Raw genomic sequence first — 16811 nt, forward strand, 5'->3', positions numbered from 1 at the left:
TACAGCATCTTACCAAACAGTCATTGTTTAGAAGTTCTAGAAATAATATTTTACTTTAGCATTTTTCCACAGAAATTTTACAACGTGCTTCACAACAAAACAGCATAAAACAATCAAAATCAGCAATATCACAGGGATATGTAGAAGTGTGTGTGTGTGTATATACAGTACACCCTTCACATTTTTGCTAATATTTCATTATATTTTTTCATGGGACGACACTATAGAAATGAAACTTTGATACACAGAATATCAAAGTTTAGTTTTTATAGTTTGATGTCCTGTACATCAAAGTTTCATTTCTATGGTGTTGTGGGTGTACTGATGGACTCAGACCTAACTTTAAAAAACATATTAAGGGAACCACAAAATCAGCCTACTATCAGCTTAAGAACATATCAAGGGTAAAAGATGTGATGTCTCAGCAGGACCTGGAAAAACTAGTCCAGCTTCCATCTTTAGTCGGCTTGATTATTGTAACAGTGTTTTTACAGGTTCTACCTAAAACATCAGTCAGACACCTGCAGCTGATCCAGAACTCTGCTGCTCCAGTCCTCACTAAGACCAAGAAAGTGGACCACATCAGTCCAGCTCTGAGGTCTTTACACTGACCCACCTGTTCTCTGCTGCATGGACTAGTTTTTATTTAGAGTCCAGGTTTTTTTTTTTATCAAACTGTGTAGCAAAGCAAACTACAGGCAGCGTCTGCAGCGCAAAAGTAAATGCGGCACATTTCTACTTTAAGATTTATAAAAGCCTGCGCATGCATGTCCCACGCCTGTTTCCATCATAAATCCCAATCAACTTTAATGTCCACGCCGTGCCCACCAATTAAACATTCTTACGTTTTCCATTGTGCTCCATCAGGATCTCCGTCTCACACCCCAAAAAATTCCACTTCTTCCCTGTTTTTCCCTCCTGAGCCATCATGGAAATGATGTGATGAATATGTATTACAGGCCATTTATAGCCACCATGTGGGCGTGGGAAGGCGTTCCCTCACGTGCGCCTGCTTTCTGGTGTCAGAGAGGCAGAATAGTGGCAGCAGGTGGAGATGCTGTCTTCACAGTGTCAGAAGACACGCCAGAGGCATCGGAACGTACGGCTGGATATCTCAGTTGGTAGAGCATCCGTCTGCCATGCAGGAGAATGAAGTTCGATTCCCACACGATTGTCTGCATCTATCAGATGCATGGCAAAGCAACCTGCTGAAGCTCAGATGATGGCGCCAGTCTGACACTAAAAGCTCTAATCTGAGGGTGTCATGAGGGCCGATCTGCCTGCAGCTCATGCAAACAGGTTCATCTGATCCACCTGGGCCTCATGAGCGTTCCCTCTCCTCACCTGTTCGTCACTCTATTTAACCTCCCCTCAGTCTCTGCTTCCCTGCCAGATGGTCAGCACTAATCATTGTTTGATAGCCAGCTTCTTGTCTTTGGAGTCCTGTTTGACCCTGCTACGTTTCCTGGACCACCTGCTGATTCCTCATCGGATTTTCCTGCTCTCTGCCTACCTGGATAACGACCCCTGTTTGGACTGACCATCGATCTCTGCCTGGCCCTGTTCAGTGTTCTTTGTGTTGGATTTGGAAACTACTCTGCTTATTACCTCAGCCTTTCTGGACTCTGTGCTCCACAGTGCTTTCAGGACCCTGCCATCATCGTCCACCACAGAGTGGCTTCCTCACCTTCCCTGTGCTCAATAAAACCCTGGTAAAACCTCCACCGCTGTGTGTGGCTGAAGTCCGGCTGAAGTCCGGCTCCTCCTGAGTTAACCCTTACAGAGGGAGGAAGGCCGAGTGTTGACCAGAGATCATCCTGTAAGGATGGAGCAGAGAAATCTCTGGTTCTGAGTCACAGTTTCAACAGAACTGATGTCACTTTTGTGAAAAATAAGTAACGTTAAAATTTGACGTTTCAGACATTTTTCTTTCAGTGCAGCGACAGAGACTGCTTGTTTTCTGTCCTGCTGGAGGCTAAAACTGTGAAGAACATCTAAAGAACACAAACAGCAGATCCTCTGTGACGTTATGGTTTATTATCATGGTGGATTTCTGGAATAATTAACTCTTTATAGAAGCCTCTTTTGACTTTATTGACCATTCTTTCAGCTTTTACACAACATGTCCCATTCACCATCACACAGCAATTTTCTCGCATCTGACACAGATGGATGTACGTCAGAGGCAAAGTGGGATTCAGTGCCTTGCCAAGGGCACTTCAGCACTCAAACTATCATCAAACTACGATATATTAGTCTCTTAAATTAAAAAAGCAGTTAAAACGCACTATTCTCTCTCTTTGTCCAGCTTTCCTTCAGTGAGCACACATGCAGCCAATCACGTGCAAGATGAGGATCATACCATGATGTGAAAGAAGGGACGGAGACGATGCTCTGCAGAGGGAAAGACACGTGGAGACGCAAGAGACAGGTTCAGAAGCAAGAACATTGGGGAAAAGCGAGGAAATGAGCTAAAACCAAATTATTTGGATTTTTTTTTTGCTGTTTTCAGTTGTTCATGACAAAATCTTAAACTTTTAAACAATAGTAACTAGTTTTATAATCAAAACCAAAATAAAAGCATGAAAATAACGTTTTTATGAAAACACCGAAGGTTTAGGTTTGATTTTGATATCCATGGGGACATGAAAGTGTTACGAGTGGCTTTTAAACATTATGTATTTTCAGACCTGGTGAAAGTTACCAATGATCCCCTCGTGGTCTCAGATAAAGGACTCCTGTCTGGACTCGTCTTGCTAGGTCTCATTCGACACCATGGACGACAACATTCTGCCACAGAGGCTTGAACATGTTATTGGGATGAAAGGAACTGCATCAGGCTGGTTTAAGTCATTTTTATCTGATAGATTTCAGTTTGTTAATGTAAACGATGAGTTTTCCTCACACACCAGAGGAAGTCATGGAGTTCCTCAGCGTTCTGTAGTTGGACCAGTACTCTTCATGTTATACATGCTTCCCTGAGGTGCTGTCGTTAGACAGCATGGTATAAACTTTCATTGCTATGCGGATGATACTCAAATTTACCTCTTCATGAAGCCTGATGAAACCATCAGTTTGTTAAAGACGTCTTAAAGACATAATGACCTGCATGACTCAGAATTTTCTCCTTCTAAATTCAGACAAACTGAGGTGGTGGTCTTTGGACCTGAAAACCTCAGGAAGACTCTGGAATTACTCTAGATGGTTTTACTTTAGCTTCCAGTACTACAGTAAGGAACCTTGGAGGTATTCTGGACCAGGATCTGTCCTTTGATTCACAACAGGTTTCTAGGACCTCCTTCTTCCACCTACGTAATATTACTGAAATTAGGGACATCCTATCTCAGAGTGATGCTGGAAAACTAGTTCATGGATTTGTTACTTCCAGATTGGACTAATAATTCCTGATTACTGTTCTGTCCCAGAGATGTTCTGAAAAGTCTCCATCTGATCCAAAATGCTGCAGCGAGGGTTCTGATAGCCAGAGATCTTTTTTTCCTCACATATAACGCTCTTAGTAACCAACATTGGATCAGAGGTCCAGATTTTTCACCCTCAGACTGCAGGTTTACTGGTGGCTCCTTGAGGTTCTAAAAGTAGAACAGGAGGCAGAACCTTCCGCTATCAGACCCTCTCTGTGGAACCAGCTCCCAGTTTGGCTTCAGCAGAACCAGTCAAGGCAGATATAGTCTCACCGAGGGATGAAACATATCTTGTTTTTACTCCTCAGTCTTTAGTGTACAAAGCAGCATGCGCCAGATCCCGGTGTATTTCTGACGCTGCCGTGACGTCATCGTGACAAACGACTGAGACTACTTTCACAGAGTGTGCGGGGGTGTGGTCCCCGCTTCACGTACGTTCAGCTCGTGCCAGTGGACGCACAGCGGGCGCGTTCCCGTTAGCTGCAGGGGTGTGGTAGATTCAGCGGCTTGCGTAATTCATCCGCATCGTTGGAAAAGGAAGTGCAGCCATGATGCAGGCTCTCAGAGACCGGTTCGAGAAGTTCCTCAAAGAGAAGAACCTGCTGACGGACGTTCTGGCCAAAGTGGAGGCTAAAACCGGAGTCAACCGGACCATCATCGCTTCCGGTGAGTTTCCACAGAGGACGGAGGAAACGCGGCGAATGATGAGCACATGCTCCAGCTTTGTGACGCTGATGTGTTCCAGGTGTGATCCTGATCATCGCCGTTTACCTGGTGGTGGGATACGGAGCCTCCCTGCTGTGTAACCTGATCGGATTTCTGTATCCTGCGTACATATCGTGAGTGTGTTGTTTATAAAGGGAGGGCCTCTTTCCAGCAACCCCTCCCTACACACGCACACGCACACATGTAATTGAAGCCATAAACTAAACTAACTCTGTTAGTTTTAGCCAAATATTGAATTAACTAAGCACAAAATACCGATTAGATCTATAAAATCTGATTTTTCATAAAAGAAATCACTTTTCTTTTTTCGGTTCAGACCTGTTGGAAGTGGCTTCCGGTTTTTTAATGACCATCACAGCTTAAGTTGGGACGATGTGTAAATAAAACACAGTTAAATCATTTCTAAGCCTCAGCAACTCAAATTTTATCCCCAGCAGAAGAGAAACATGTCAGATGATAAAACTGAGACATGATAGTGATGAAAAACACTTTATTCAGACGTCCTAAACATAGGAAATAATAATAATAAATCAACAAAAACTTCACATAAATGTGTGAAAAGGAGTGTGGAGAAGAACACATTAACCTAAGAGAGTTGCCAATGCTATAGATCACATCTCTTGTAATACTTTTACTACTTGTTCAACATATATCACAATACAAACTGAAAATGACATTCTACAGGATGCAACAATAAACATTATCGTTTCATTTTTAACTACCATCAGTCCCCCATATCAACACAGTTTTCTTAAACATTCTTTAAACTAAATGAATGTTTAGTTCCTTCAGACACGAACGCCAGCAACAGAAATACAAGCTGCTTTCCTTTGTTCTCACATTTCACCCATCATGAACACAAAACAATCCCTGAATCTGAGCTGGTAATTTATTTTTCTTTACGTTACACATAAATTGAGACGTTTTAGAGTCGACCAAGTCCTTCAGTTTCAAAGCGTTCAGGTGAATAAAAAGCTGGTTTGTGTGCTCTCTATGATGGCTCTTTTTTAACCATACAGATCGGTTTAGATGGAACCTTTTTTAAACTAATCAGGTCATTTATATACAAAATAAACAACAAAGGACCCGACGCTGCCCCCTGTAGGAGACCGCAGGTCACTGTCAGCAGCTGGGAACCAGTACCGTTAACGTGGACATACTGGGATCTATTCTCCAAATAGCTCCTGATCCAAGAAAGTTCTACACCTCTAAAACCATATCTGTACAGTTTTATTAAAATGGTTCATGATTCACGGTATCAAAAGCTTCGGTTAAATCTAGAAATACCCCCAGAGCATATTGTTTGTTTTCTATTGCTTTTGAAATATTTTCTACAAGAGCCACTAACGCTAGGGTTGAGTCTGAAGACATTTTACCGTGTCATGGAAAATATGAGCTGATAGTGAATCTGATGCAGCAACACTTCTGTAAAAAGTAGTTCCAGGGTGATGTTCGGCACGGTGTGAAAAGTAGTTCCAGGGTGGTGTTCGGCACGGTGTAAGAAGTAGTTCCAGGGTGATGTTCGGCACGGTGTAAAAAGTAGTTCCAAGGTGATGTTCAGCACGGTGTGAAAAGTAGTTCCAGGGTGGTGTTCAGCATGGTGTAAAAAGTAGTTCCAAGGTGATGTTCAGCACGGTGTAAAAAGTAGTTCCAGGGTGGTGTTCAGCATGGTGTAAAAAGTAGTTCCAGGGTGATGTTCAGCATGGTGTAAAAAGTAGTTCCAGGGTGATGTTCAGCATGGTGTAAAAAGTAGTTCCAGGGTGATGTTCGGCATGGTGTAAAAAGTAGTTCCAGGGTGGTGTTCAGCATGGTGTAAAAAGTAGTTCCAGGGTGATGTTCAGCATGGTGTAAAAAGTAGTTCCAGGGTGATGTTCAGCATGGTGTAAAAAGTAGTTCCAGGGTGATGTTCAGCATGGTGTAAAAAGTAGTCCCAGGGTGGTGTTCAGCATGGTGTAAAAAGTAGTTCCAGGGTGATGTTCAGCATGGTGTAAAAAGTAGTTCCAGGGTGATGTTCAGCACGGTGTAAAAAGTAGTTCCAGGGTGATGTCAGCACGGTGTAAAAAGTAGTTCCAGGGTGATGTTCAGCATGGTGTAAAAAGTAGTTCCAGGGTGATGTTCAGCATGGTGTAAAAAGTAGTTCCAGGGTGATGTTCGGCATGGTGTAAAAAGTAGTTCCAGGGTGATGTTCGGCATGGTGTAAAAAGTAGTTCCAGGGTGATGTTCAACACGGTGTAAAAAGTAGTTCCAGGGTGATGTTCAACACGGTGTAAAAAGTAGTTCCAGGGTGGTGTTCAGCAAGGTGTAAAAAGTAGTTCCAAGGTGGTGTTCAGCATGGTGTAAAAAGTAGTTCCAGGGTGATGTTCAGCAAGGTGTAAAAAGTAGTTCCAGGGTGGTGTTCAGCATGGTGTAAAAAGTAGTTCCAGGGTGATGTTCGGCACGTTGTAAAAAGTAGTTCCAGGGTGGTGTTCAGCATGGTGTAAAAAGTAGTTCCAGGGTGGGGTTCAGCATGGTGTAAAAAGTAGTTCCAGGGTGATGTTCAGCAAGGTGTAAAAAGTAGTTCCAAGGTGGTGTTCAGCATGGTGTAAAAAGTAGTTCCAGGGTGATGTTCGGCACGGTGTAAAAAGTAGTTCCAGGGTGGTGTTCAGCATGGTGTAAAAAGTAGTTCCAGGGTGGTGTTCAGCATGGTGTAAAAAGTAGTTCCAGGGTGATGTTCAGCATGGTGTAAAAAGTAGTTCCAGGGTGGTGTTCAGCATGGTGTAAAAAGTAGTTCCAGGGTGGTGTTCAGCATGGTGTAAAAAGTAGTTCCAGGGTGATGTTCAGCATGGTGTAAAAAGTAGTTCCAGGGTGATGTTCAGCACGGTGTAAAAAGTAGTTCCAGGGTGGTGTTCAGCATGGTGTAAAAAGTAGTTCCAGGGTGGTGTTCAGCATGGTGTAAAAAGTAGTTCCAGGGTGGTGTTCAGCATGGTGTAGCATCTCTTCTTCTAACATGTCTGGGAAGTGAGGAGACCAGTTGCTGGAGTTTTAGGAGAGGAATGTTATCCCGTTCTGGTCTGATGCAGGATTCTAGCTGCTCTACAGTCCTGGACCTTGGTTGCTGGATTTCTGCTTCCATGAAGCTCCAGATGTTGTGTACTGGTGAAAGGTCTGGACTGCAGGCAGGCCAGTTCAGCAGCCGGACTCTTCTCCTGTGAAGCCATGCTGCTGTGATGGATGCAGGATGTGGTTCAGCATCGTCTTGCTGAAATCTGCAAGGTCTTCCCTGAAAGAGACGTTGTCTGGATGGAGCAGATGTTGCTCTAAAACCTCCATGTACTTTTCAGCATTGATGGAGCTTCACAGATGTGGAAGCTGCCCACGCCATAGGCACTAATGCAGCCCCATCCCATCAGAGATGCAGCTTTTCACCTGTCCACTGATAACAAGCTGGATGCTCCCTCTCCTCTTTAGTCTGCAGGACACGCCGTCCATGCTTTCCACAAACTAGTTCACATCTTCATCCAGGTTTCCACTTTGCCTCAGACCATTTTAAGTGAGCTTTGGTCCAGAGAAGACGGAAGAAGCTGGTTCTGGATCCTCTTCACGTCTGGCTTCTTTTCTGCATGATGGAGCTTTAACCTGCATTTGTGGGTTTCAGGGTGAACTGTGTTCACAGACAGTGGTTTCTGGAAGTCTTCCTGAGTCCATGCAGTGGTTTCCAGTAGAGAATCATGTCTGCTTTTAATCACCAGCATCCAGCCTTGTCCCATGCATACAGAGATTCCTTCTGTTTCTCTGACTCTTCTGATGATATTCTACACTGTAGATGGAGGATCTTTAAAGTATGAGGAACATTTTTATGAAATTGTTCCACAGTTTTAGATCCAGTTTGTCTCAGATTGGTGAAGCTCTGTCCATCTTTCCATCTGAGAGACTCTGCCTCTTTAAAATGCCCCTTTATACCCAGTCATGTTACTGACCTGTTGCCAGTTAACCTGATTAGTTGTCAAATATCTGCTGCTCGCCCGGGTCTCTGGGCCGCCCTAGTCTGCCTCTAGCCTCTGTAGAGGTGTGGTCACATCTGCAGGATCACACTCCTCTTTCCTCATCCTCTGCATGCCGACTCAGCACTGAGGTGTCCAGTGGGTTTATACACTAAGAGATGCTTTGGTTCAGGTGTGTGTGTTTCTGGTTCTTTGGTTGTTGTTGTGACACATGTTGTTGTTGTCTTGGTTATTTTTTAGGAACTCCTGATGATTGTCTGCTTAGTTTACCTGTAAAAGCTGTAGGAAATTCTCTATAGTGTTTCTGTACAGGTGTAGCAGCTGCTTGTCTGCTGTTAGGTTGGATCGAAGCTCGTTGCTTTTATCTGCTGGATTTTTGTCTCCTCTTCTTTCTACTTTCCCTTTTACTTTCCCTCCAGTCAGGTCCGGCAAGATTATGTAAATTCCATAATTCAAAATAAATAAGATTAAGATAAATAAATAAAAATGAGATTACCAAGAGGAGCCTCCCCTGAGCAAAGCAAATATGTCTGGCAGAGCACAGCAGCCAGACCATCATTCTGCCACCACCATGCTGGACAGAACAAGTTAAAGAAAAAGATTCACTATCAGCTCATATTTTCCATCACATGGTAAAATGTCTCAGTTCCATCCTCTGACATGTTGTGGATTTTCTACTGGGAATAAACTATGACCTGATGAGATTCTGGTTTTCCAACATTTGTGGCTTTGGGATTGGACATATCTGCTCAGTTTGGCCTCTAAATAACACGACAACAACTTTCTGATCAGTTTAAACTTAGATGAGTCTAATTCAGACTAAACAATCATCAAACAAGGGATCTGGAAGATTCCAGTGTATATGCTGCATTATGAAGACACCCTTATAAAAAACTATGGCATCAGCTGATGACACAGATCTCTGAAAACAGACAGAATTCCCATCACTCAGCAGAAACATCTTAGAACAGAACCAACATGTTTCCAGTCACAGAGCCGAGTAATCCTTCCCGCTGCAGCACTGATGTCTTGGTTGTTTAAAGCAGTTTTTTATGCAAAATGTTTTGGTCCTTCATGGGAAACCTTGAGGTGTTCTCAGCCTCTGCAGGTGGACATGCTGCCCTACAAAAACCTAATGAGATCCAGCAGAATGAAAGTCAGAGATTATTAGTCTATAAGATAAAAGTAAAAATATAAAGGAAGGCGGTCGGTGGGTAATATTGCACAGATAAAAAACAAAGTGAGTGGAGTGTAAAGTGCAGAGAAAAGTAGGTTTGTTGTCCGGGTTTATTTCTTGGTCAGTACAGCTCTTGGATAGAAGCTGTCACGTAGTCTGTTGGTCCTTGCTTTCAGTGCCCAGTAGCGCCTGCCAGAGGGCACCGTTTATGTGAAAATCCAGGATTACATCACTGTCTTGTTTAGAAAAACACCAGCAGTCAGCATGTTGCTGCTAACCAGCCAGTTTCTCCATAAAACTATGAGCCTTTTGAAGCCGCTTGGACCGGACTGCTTCTGTTTCTCTGCGCAGGATTAAGGCCATTGAAAGCGCCACCAAAGATGACGATACCAAGTGGCTGACCTACTGGGTGGTGTACGGGGTCTTCAGCGTGGCTGAGTTCTTCGCAGACATCTTCCTCTCCTGGTTCCCATTCTACTACATCGGAAAGGTAATCCCACCTCCCTCGGTTTCCTCCCTGGATTCATTCTTTTAAAACAACCAGGAATTAGTGAACTATTTCCTTTAAATGATAAAGCCCTTCACTTAGATTTTTTTCTTTTCCCTTTCAAACTTGCGAGAGAAAGCTTTATTTACCTGAGACTTACTGTAACAAGGAAGCATAAATTACTGTTTAAAGAAAACTTCCTGTCACTTCTAAATCAGATCAGGCAGAGCCTATCAAAATGATCGCCTCTATCCATCACTTTAGCTGGACGGGTTAACTCTGGAAACATTCTCCCTAAACTGCTTTTCCAGTCAGTTCCAGTTTTCATCCCCCTTCTTTGTTGCTCTAGACTCCACAATTAGTTCCTATATATGGAAGGGTAGACGTCCCCGGGTTTCTAGAATACACTTACAGAAGTCTAAGCCTAATGGTGGACCAGGACTACCTTTACTATTGGGCAGCTAACATCAGGCCTTTGTTGCACTGGACTAATGGTAGACCAGCCCTTCATCCTGGTTGACGATGGAGGCCCGTTCATCTCAACACACCCCTCTGGCAGCCTTGCTAGGCGCCTCGTACCCTCTCTCTATACCCCACTCAGTAACTAACCCAAGGGTACGACAATCCCTCAGAGTGCGGACCAAGTTCAGAAAATGTTTTAGACGTGGTAGTTTTTCCCTTCTCACCTCTATTGTATCCGTCTATATCTTCCCTCCATCTTCAGATCGGGCCTTTAAGGACTGGCAGGCTATGGGTATAAAATCATTTAGAGATTTGTTTATTAATAGTAACTTTGCTTCCTTTGATCAGCTTACAAACAGTTTTGGATTTCCAGGAACACACGTTTTCAGATACTTACAAGTTCGGCATTTTCTCCAAAGCCAGTTACCAGGTTTCCCAGCGGCTCCTCAGAGCTCCGTATTAGACTACATTCCTGGCTTGCAGCCCTGTGGAAAAGTCTGACCTCGAAACTTTAACCAGAGCTAAACCGTGCTTCCACAACAAGGATCAGGACATCTTGGGATGAAGACCTGAATCAGCACTTGTCAGACGACACCTGGGATTCAATTCTAGAGCTTGTTAATTCTTCAGCCAGGTTGCTAGTTTCCATTGTTTAAATATGCTGTATAGAGTTTGTACTCAGTACCTTTTCTCACTCTATACTCTGTGTAACGTACAATGGAACTCCTGATATTGTCAGTTCTTTGATTTGAAAATTAAATAAAAAGATCATTGATTAAAAACAATCAGGAATTAAACAGGAGAGGAGGCGCTTCATCATAGAAACAGATAGGAATAAAAGAGATTTATAATGTCTGGCCTGCAGCAGCATCTTATTCCACATTTTGGGAGCTACAGGTGGAAAAGCTCTGCCTCTGATACAGGACGGCATGTCAGGGTGAAGTTGTTTAGACAGATAAAAAGGAGAAAAACCATTAAGAGGCTCAAAAAACTAATGAAAGAATCTTAAAATGTGTTTATAAATGAACAGGAAGCCAGTGAAGGGAGGCTAAAACCAGAGTTCTGAGCTCTCGTTTGCTTGTACCAGTTTAAAATGCTGCAGCTGTAGGCGTGGGACCCGGATAAGTCCTGGGTCATTTTTCTCTGTGGCGTCTAGACAGGAGCGATTTGATTTTTAAGAGCCGTCTCCACTCATACAAACAGGATTTAACCACACTATTGACTGTGAGTCAGGTTTTAGGCTGGTCCAATGTCTTCTTGGGTCCCCCAGCAGACATGGAGGTTCTGCAGCCTGGTTCAGCTGCTCGTCTCCTGGTTGGTGAAACAGCGTCTGTCTTGGTTTGCAGTGTGCCTTCCTGGTGTGGTGCATGGCCCCAACTCCCTCCAACGGATCGGTCCAGATTTACAACCGCATCATCCGACCGTTTTTCCTCAAGAATGAATCTAAGATCGATGATGCGATGAAGAACCTGAAGGACAAAGCATCTGAAGCTGCTGACAAAATGAAAGATGAAGGTACGCTCAGAAGGTCACAGAGTCCTGCAGCATCAAACGTCCACATTTAAGCCAGAACAGAGAACTTTGTTCTCGAGGTTTGTTTGTTTTAGCTCAGCTTTGTCTGCGATATGGTGGGTTTAGGGCAGATCCCAAGGCTCGTTTATTTCATACTTAACAAGAAAGTTTGCTGTGGCTGGGCCACCACTGTACCTGACACTAGAACACCGCAACGAGTCTAGAGGCCTTTACACTCCACATTTTCAGGTTTAACATTGGTATTCAGAAAGAGATCAGGATGCATCATCAATTAGTTCATTTTTGTTGTACACCGCTTTGAGCTGCTCAGTGTAGGAAAATTTGGGGTGTCAAACCTTTAGAAGTTTAAATCTGAACAATAGCAGCTGTGAATTAATTACAATTAATCACATTTCAAAAAGTAAATACCTAGCTTTAAGCTAGGTGTTAAACCTGTAACTGCAGCCCCAACAAATACATGCTTGACGTTTGGATAGAGAAGCTCCAGTGAAACTAAAACTCCTTCCAGCATTTTTATTTATCATTCTGTCTTTGTTTTTTCTAATTCTTAAACTTCCCGTCTGAAGAACTGACAGGTTTTCTGGATTCTTCCATCCTGCTCTGGTCACAGTCAGCTCATTGTGGCTTCACCAACTTCTTCTAGTTTTTGGGTGGTTTGCATGCAGCGGTTTGGTGTCACAGTGATAGAGCCCCTTCATGCCCGACAGTGTTGGAGTGACGCGTTACAGTAACGATATTACTTTTTTGGCTAACGAAGTAAAGTATTGCATTACACTTAAAATATTGGTAACAAAATTACTTTACTGGACTACAGTAACGTGTTTTTCTGCGTTACTCGAGCCGTGTTTGCCTGTGTGTAAAGTTCTGTATTAAGTGTTACGCACATGCTGCTGCCTGTGTGTGTGCTTGCCTGGGCACGTTGCCATAGAGATCGATTTGCGTGATGTAGCTGATTGTGTGCCAGCCAAGTAAAAAGAAAAATGCAGCTGGAGACTGAGGCCATCAGCCGTCCCGCCTAAACAAGCAGCTGTTCCGCCTAAACAAGCAGCCGACCCGCCTAAACAAGCAGCCGTCCCGCCTAAACAAGCAGCCTACCCGCCTAAACAAGCAGCCGTCCCGCCTAAACAAGCAGCCTACCCGCCTAAACAAGCAGCCGTCCCGCCTAAACAAGCAGCCGTCCCGCCTAAACAAGCAGCCGTCCCGCCTAAACAAGCAACCGACCCGCCTAAACAAGCAGCCGACCCCGCCTAAACAAGCAGCCATCCCGCCTAAACAAGCAACCGACCCGCCTAAACAAGCAGCCGACCCCGCCTAAACAAGCAGCCGTCCCTCCTAAACAAGCAGCCGACCCACCTAAACAAGCAGCCGTCCCGCCTAAACAAGCAGCCGACCCGCCTAAACAAGCAGCCGTCCCTCCTAAACAAGCAGCCGACCCGCCTAAACAAGCAGCCGTCCCGCCTAAACAAGCAACCGACCCGCCTAAACAAGCAGCCGTCCCGCCAGATGTTGTTCTTGTGGTTTTAAAGTAATTTTGTTTGCAATATACAGTAAACACTATGCAGACAAGCAGCGATGATTCGGCTATGATGTTTGTCCATGTCTACACGGTGAATTAAATAGTAAAGTAATAAGTAGTGACGTTACTTTTCAAATGCAGTAACTAGTAAAATAATTTCATAACAATTTACAGAAGTAACGAGTAACTAGTAACTAATTACTTTTTTAGAGTAGCTACCCCAACACTGATGCCTAAAATCAGCTTGTGAGGTATTGTCAGACTTGGATTTTTAATTGTTGTTTATGCCTTAATGCATTATGACAATTAAGCCGTTAATTCCACAGATGTGCGTTAACGTGTTGGTTTGACAGCCCTAATGAAGCGTGCTATAAATAAAGAGCGATGGATTGAAACAGGAAACTTCTACTAAAAAGATCCATGCCGGTAAAAGCGATGTATGTTTCAGTGAAAACGCTGGAGATATTCTTATTAAAATGACACACACACCTTCATGTTGAATCACTAACAGCTACAGTTATGTTTTCATATACTTGCTCCTGTAGGTGCTCCTGATGATTGTCTGCTTTGTAGTCCTACAGAGGCTGTAGGACACCGTTAGGTTTCTTTACATGTGTAGCAGCTGTTTGTTTTTTCTGTTTTGGTTTTAATTGTACAGTTGTTCATTTCTCTCTTAGTGTTTCATTCTTCTCTCTTTTCTGTCGTTCCTCCTGTCAGAACGTCATTCAGCAATAAACAAATAAAAAGAATACTACTTCAGTATTAGGAGGAGGGTTGTGCTGTATCTACAAAGCTTCATTTCCAGCTTCCAGCTTATCTTCTGTTGTTTGAGCTCGGGGAATTACTGCCACCTTGTGGTGGGAGCGGCACAATACTACCAACTGCACAAAATATCAACATTTTAGTCACAAACAATTCATTTTTATCATTAAACCATAATTCAGAATTATTTAGCTTTACTTTTTCTGTATATTAAATATTTCTATGTTCAGGTCTTTCTCTGTTTATCAACAGTTGTTTTTATGAACCTGTTTGAGGAAATATTTCTATTTACCTTGAATTCCCTTCATCTGATCAGGGTGAGGTGGTGTTCAGACTTATAAGGAAAACTTAGAGGTTTACTCTGCAGAAATTAAACATTTTTTATGTTTCCACAGCCAAGAAAGTCACCGCAAACATCATGTTTGAGGAGAAGAAGAGCTCCTGAGAAGGAGGCGTAACCTCAGAGTCAACTCCGGATGCAGAAGAAATGAGGCCTTGAATGTTTGTTTTTCAGTAATCAGGTTTAGTGTGAAACCTTCAGCTTCATGCCAGCTGTATTTCATGTTACATCACAGTTAAAATCCCTTCACATGTTTGCTTCATCCTTTAAGTGCTCTCAGACATGCAGCCTGTACCGTCAACCAAATAAAATCTAACAGTCTCAGCTTGTTGGATTTCAGTCCTTTCAGCCCAGTCTCAGATAAACTACACACTGCTGTGTTTGGTATCTTTGTCCTTTTGCATGAGCCAATTTCAACCAAGTTGGACAGATGGACTCACATCTGACTCGAGAATATCCAGAGTATCCAGAGGAGTGCGTGGTCCTTGCAATGAGTGCAAGGTGTCGAAAAAGAGATAAGACAAGAGTCAACATCAGACTGACTTTACTGGCTGGAGAGATCTCAGAGAAGAGACGGGATGAAGACGCTGCCAGATTAACCATTGTTAGGGGAGATCTCAGAGACGAGACTGGATCCCTGAGAAGAGGTGCTGATCTTTTCTAAATGAAAAAGTATTTGGTAGACAGAACAGCTGGCTCTGCTGAGAGCACCAGGCCACGGAAACAGATCTTTGAAAAGAGCCAGGCCTCCCATCACTGATGTGTGGAACTGTACTGGATAAAGAAGCTCTATAAAAACATCTAAGTGGGGCAGGATCCCACTTTAATGGACAGGTTGGTGGTAGGATGAAACTTCTATATTCCCTCAGTTTAAGCTTCAGTGGTGATGGCATTACTGTAAATTCCTACAGCTGGGTTGGTCGTAGGTGTGTCCGTACTTCCATATCGGCCTGTCACAATGTACACTTCAAAACTTTTTAAAATATTGCAGAACCACCATGTTAATACAAAACATGCTTTTTAGTCAACTCATACACTGCCTGCCCCCCCCAAAAAAAGGCAGTCTAATATCTGGTTGGACCTCCTTCAGCTTTGGTTCCAGCAGCTTCTCTGTGTCATTGTTTCTAGAAGCTTCTGCAACGTCACAACATTTATTTCCATCCAGTGTTGCATCAATTTTTCTCCAAGATCTTATATTGACGATGGAGAATCCACTAAGTATGTTATTTAACTAAGGAAATAGCGTGTGTTGTGGTTTCACCGTGGAGAGTTTAGAAGCAGAACAAGAAGGTCACAAAGGAAAAATAAAATTTGACCTGATAAAGTTTCAGATTTTAGTGGACGAGACAAATAAAAATATTGCTGAGCTGCAAAGAAATCTAAATGTCACCATGAGGACTTCAACACGAAAGAGTAAAAACCACCAGAACACCAGAGGTTTAAAGGAGATGTCAAAATACAAGACCAAGTTCCAAAACAAATAGCTTATAATGAAACCTGTAAATGAGACCGATGGGGGGAGGCACAGGAGAGACGTCTGACCAATATTTAGCAACAGGTGCAGCTCACCTGCAGCTGGGAGGAGCAGATGACTGGAAGACCAGGTGAGAGCTGATTGCAGCAGGTATGTGATTAAATAGTTTGTTTTATTGATGAAATAAAACTGCCAACCCAAGACACATTGATCAAATAAACGTGCCTCCTGTTGCACTTTCTGCACGAGGTGCGCGCTAATGAGGGCGCATTGGAGCGCGCACTCTGCTGCTGGTCAGGTCTGTATCCAGGCTTAAGAGAGGGAAGGAGGGTGGGGCAGACGACTGCGGTCAAGCCAGCCGCTCCTACATTTTCAGTGCGCACCTACCGTCAGTTTACGGTAAATGCAAGCGTACTGCTGCAAGGAAATTATTTCCGGTTCACAAAATAAAAGCACGAATTTAAATGTGTATTATCAAGTGATGTTTTAAGAAACTGATTCACGTTAACTGTAAACTATCGGGGTATACTGCTAACATTTACACTAAATAAATACCTTAGAATGTATGGAGTTGAAAACAGTTTTATCTATCTATCTATCTATCTATCTATCTATCTATCTATCTATCTGTCTGTCTGTCTGTCTGTCTGTCTGTCTGTGCTAATAAACATATACTGAGGCCTTAAAGCAGATATTAATTGATATATGATGACTATCCTTGACAGCACTATAATTCTGGACTGCTTTGGGGTCAATAGGTCACATGACTTGGGAGCTATTGAGCAAAAAATGCTCATATTTACACTTTAAAAATCATTTAAAATATATTAAGACCTTAAAGCAAATACTAAGTGGTGTATGTTGACCATCCTTGATAGCACTATCATTCTAGACTACTTTGGGGTCAATAGGTCACATGGGACTGTGACCTC

General features: G+C 43.1%; 1 protein-coding gene across 1 annotated transcript; it reads left to right on the forward strand.

Moving 5' to 3' along the window:
- Nucleotides 1–3883: 3883 nt before the first annotated feature.
- On the forward strand, nt 3884–14729 carry reep5 (receptor accessory protein 5). The gene is made up of 5 exons (XM_041970763.1): nt 3884–4088; nt 4168–4261; nt 9657–9795; nt 11601–11769; nt 14461–14729. The coding sequence occupies exons 1-5, from the start codon at nt 3971–3973 to the stop codon at nt 14508–14510; spliced, it is 570 nt and encodes a 189-aa protein (XP_041826697.1). The 5' UTR covers nt 3884–3970; the 3' UTR covers nt 14511–14729.
- The last annotated feature ends 2082 nt before the right edge of the window (nt 14730–16811 follow it).

The sequence above is a fragment of the Melanotaenia boesemani genome, chromosome 19 (genome assembly GCF_017639745.1).
Source record: "Melanotaenia boesemani isolate fMelBoe1 chromosome 19, fMelBoe1.pri, whole genome shotgun sequence".
Classification (NCBI taxonomy): Eukaryota; Metazoa; Chordata; class Actinopteri; order Atheriniformes; family Melanotaeniidae; genus Melanotaenia; species Melanotaenia boesemani.

Bases quoted from the DNA above. Each gene is read 5' to 3' on its own strand.
- reep5 (XM_041970763.1), top strand. From the start codon at position 3,971: ATGATGCAGGCTCTCAGAGACCGGTTCGAGAAGTTCCTCAAAGAGAAG. The intron at 9,796-11,600 runs GTAATCCCACCT...CTTGGTTTGCAG, and splicing joins CATTCTACTACATCGGAAAG to TGTGCCTTCCTGGTGTGGTG. The intron at 11,770-14,460 runs GTACGCTCAGAA...ATGTTTCCACAG, and splicing joins TGACAAAATGAAAGATGAAG to CCAAGAAAGTCACCGCAAAC.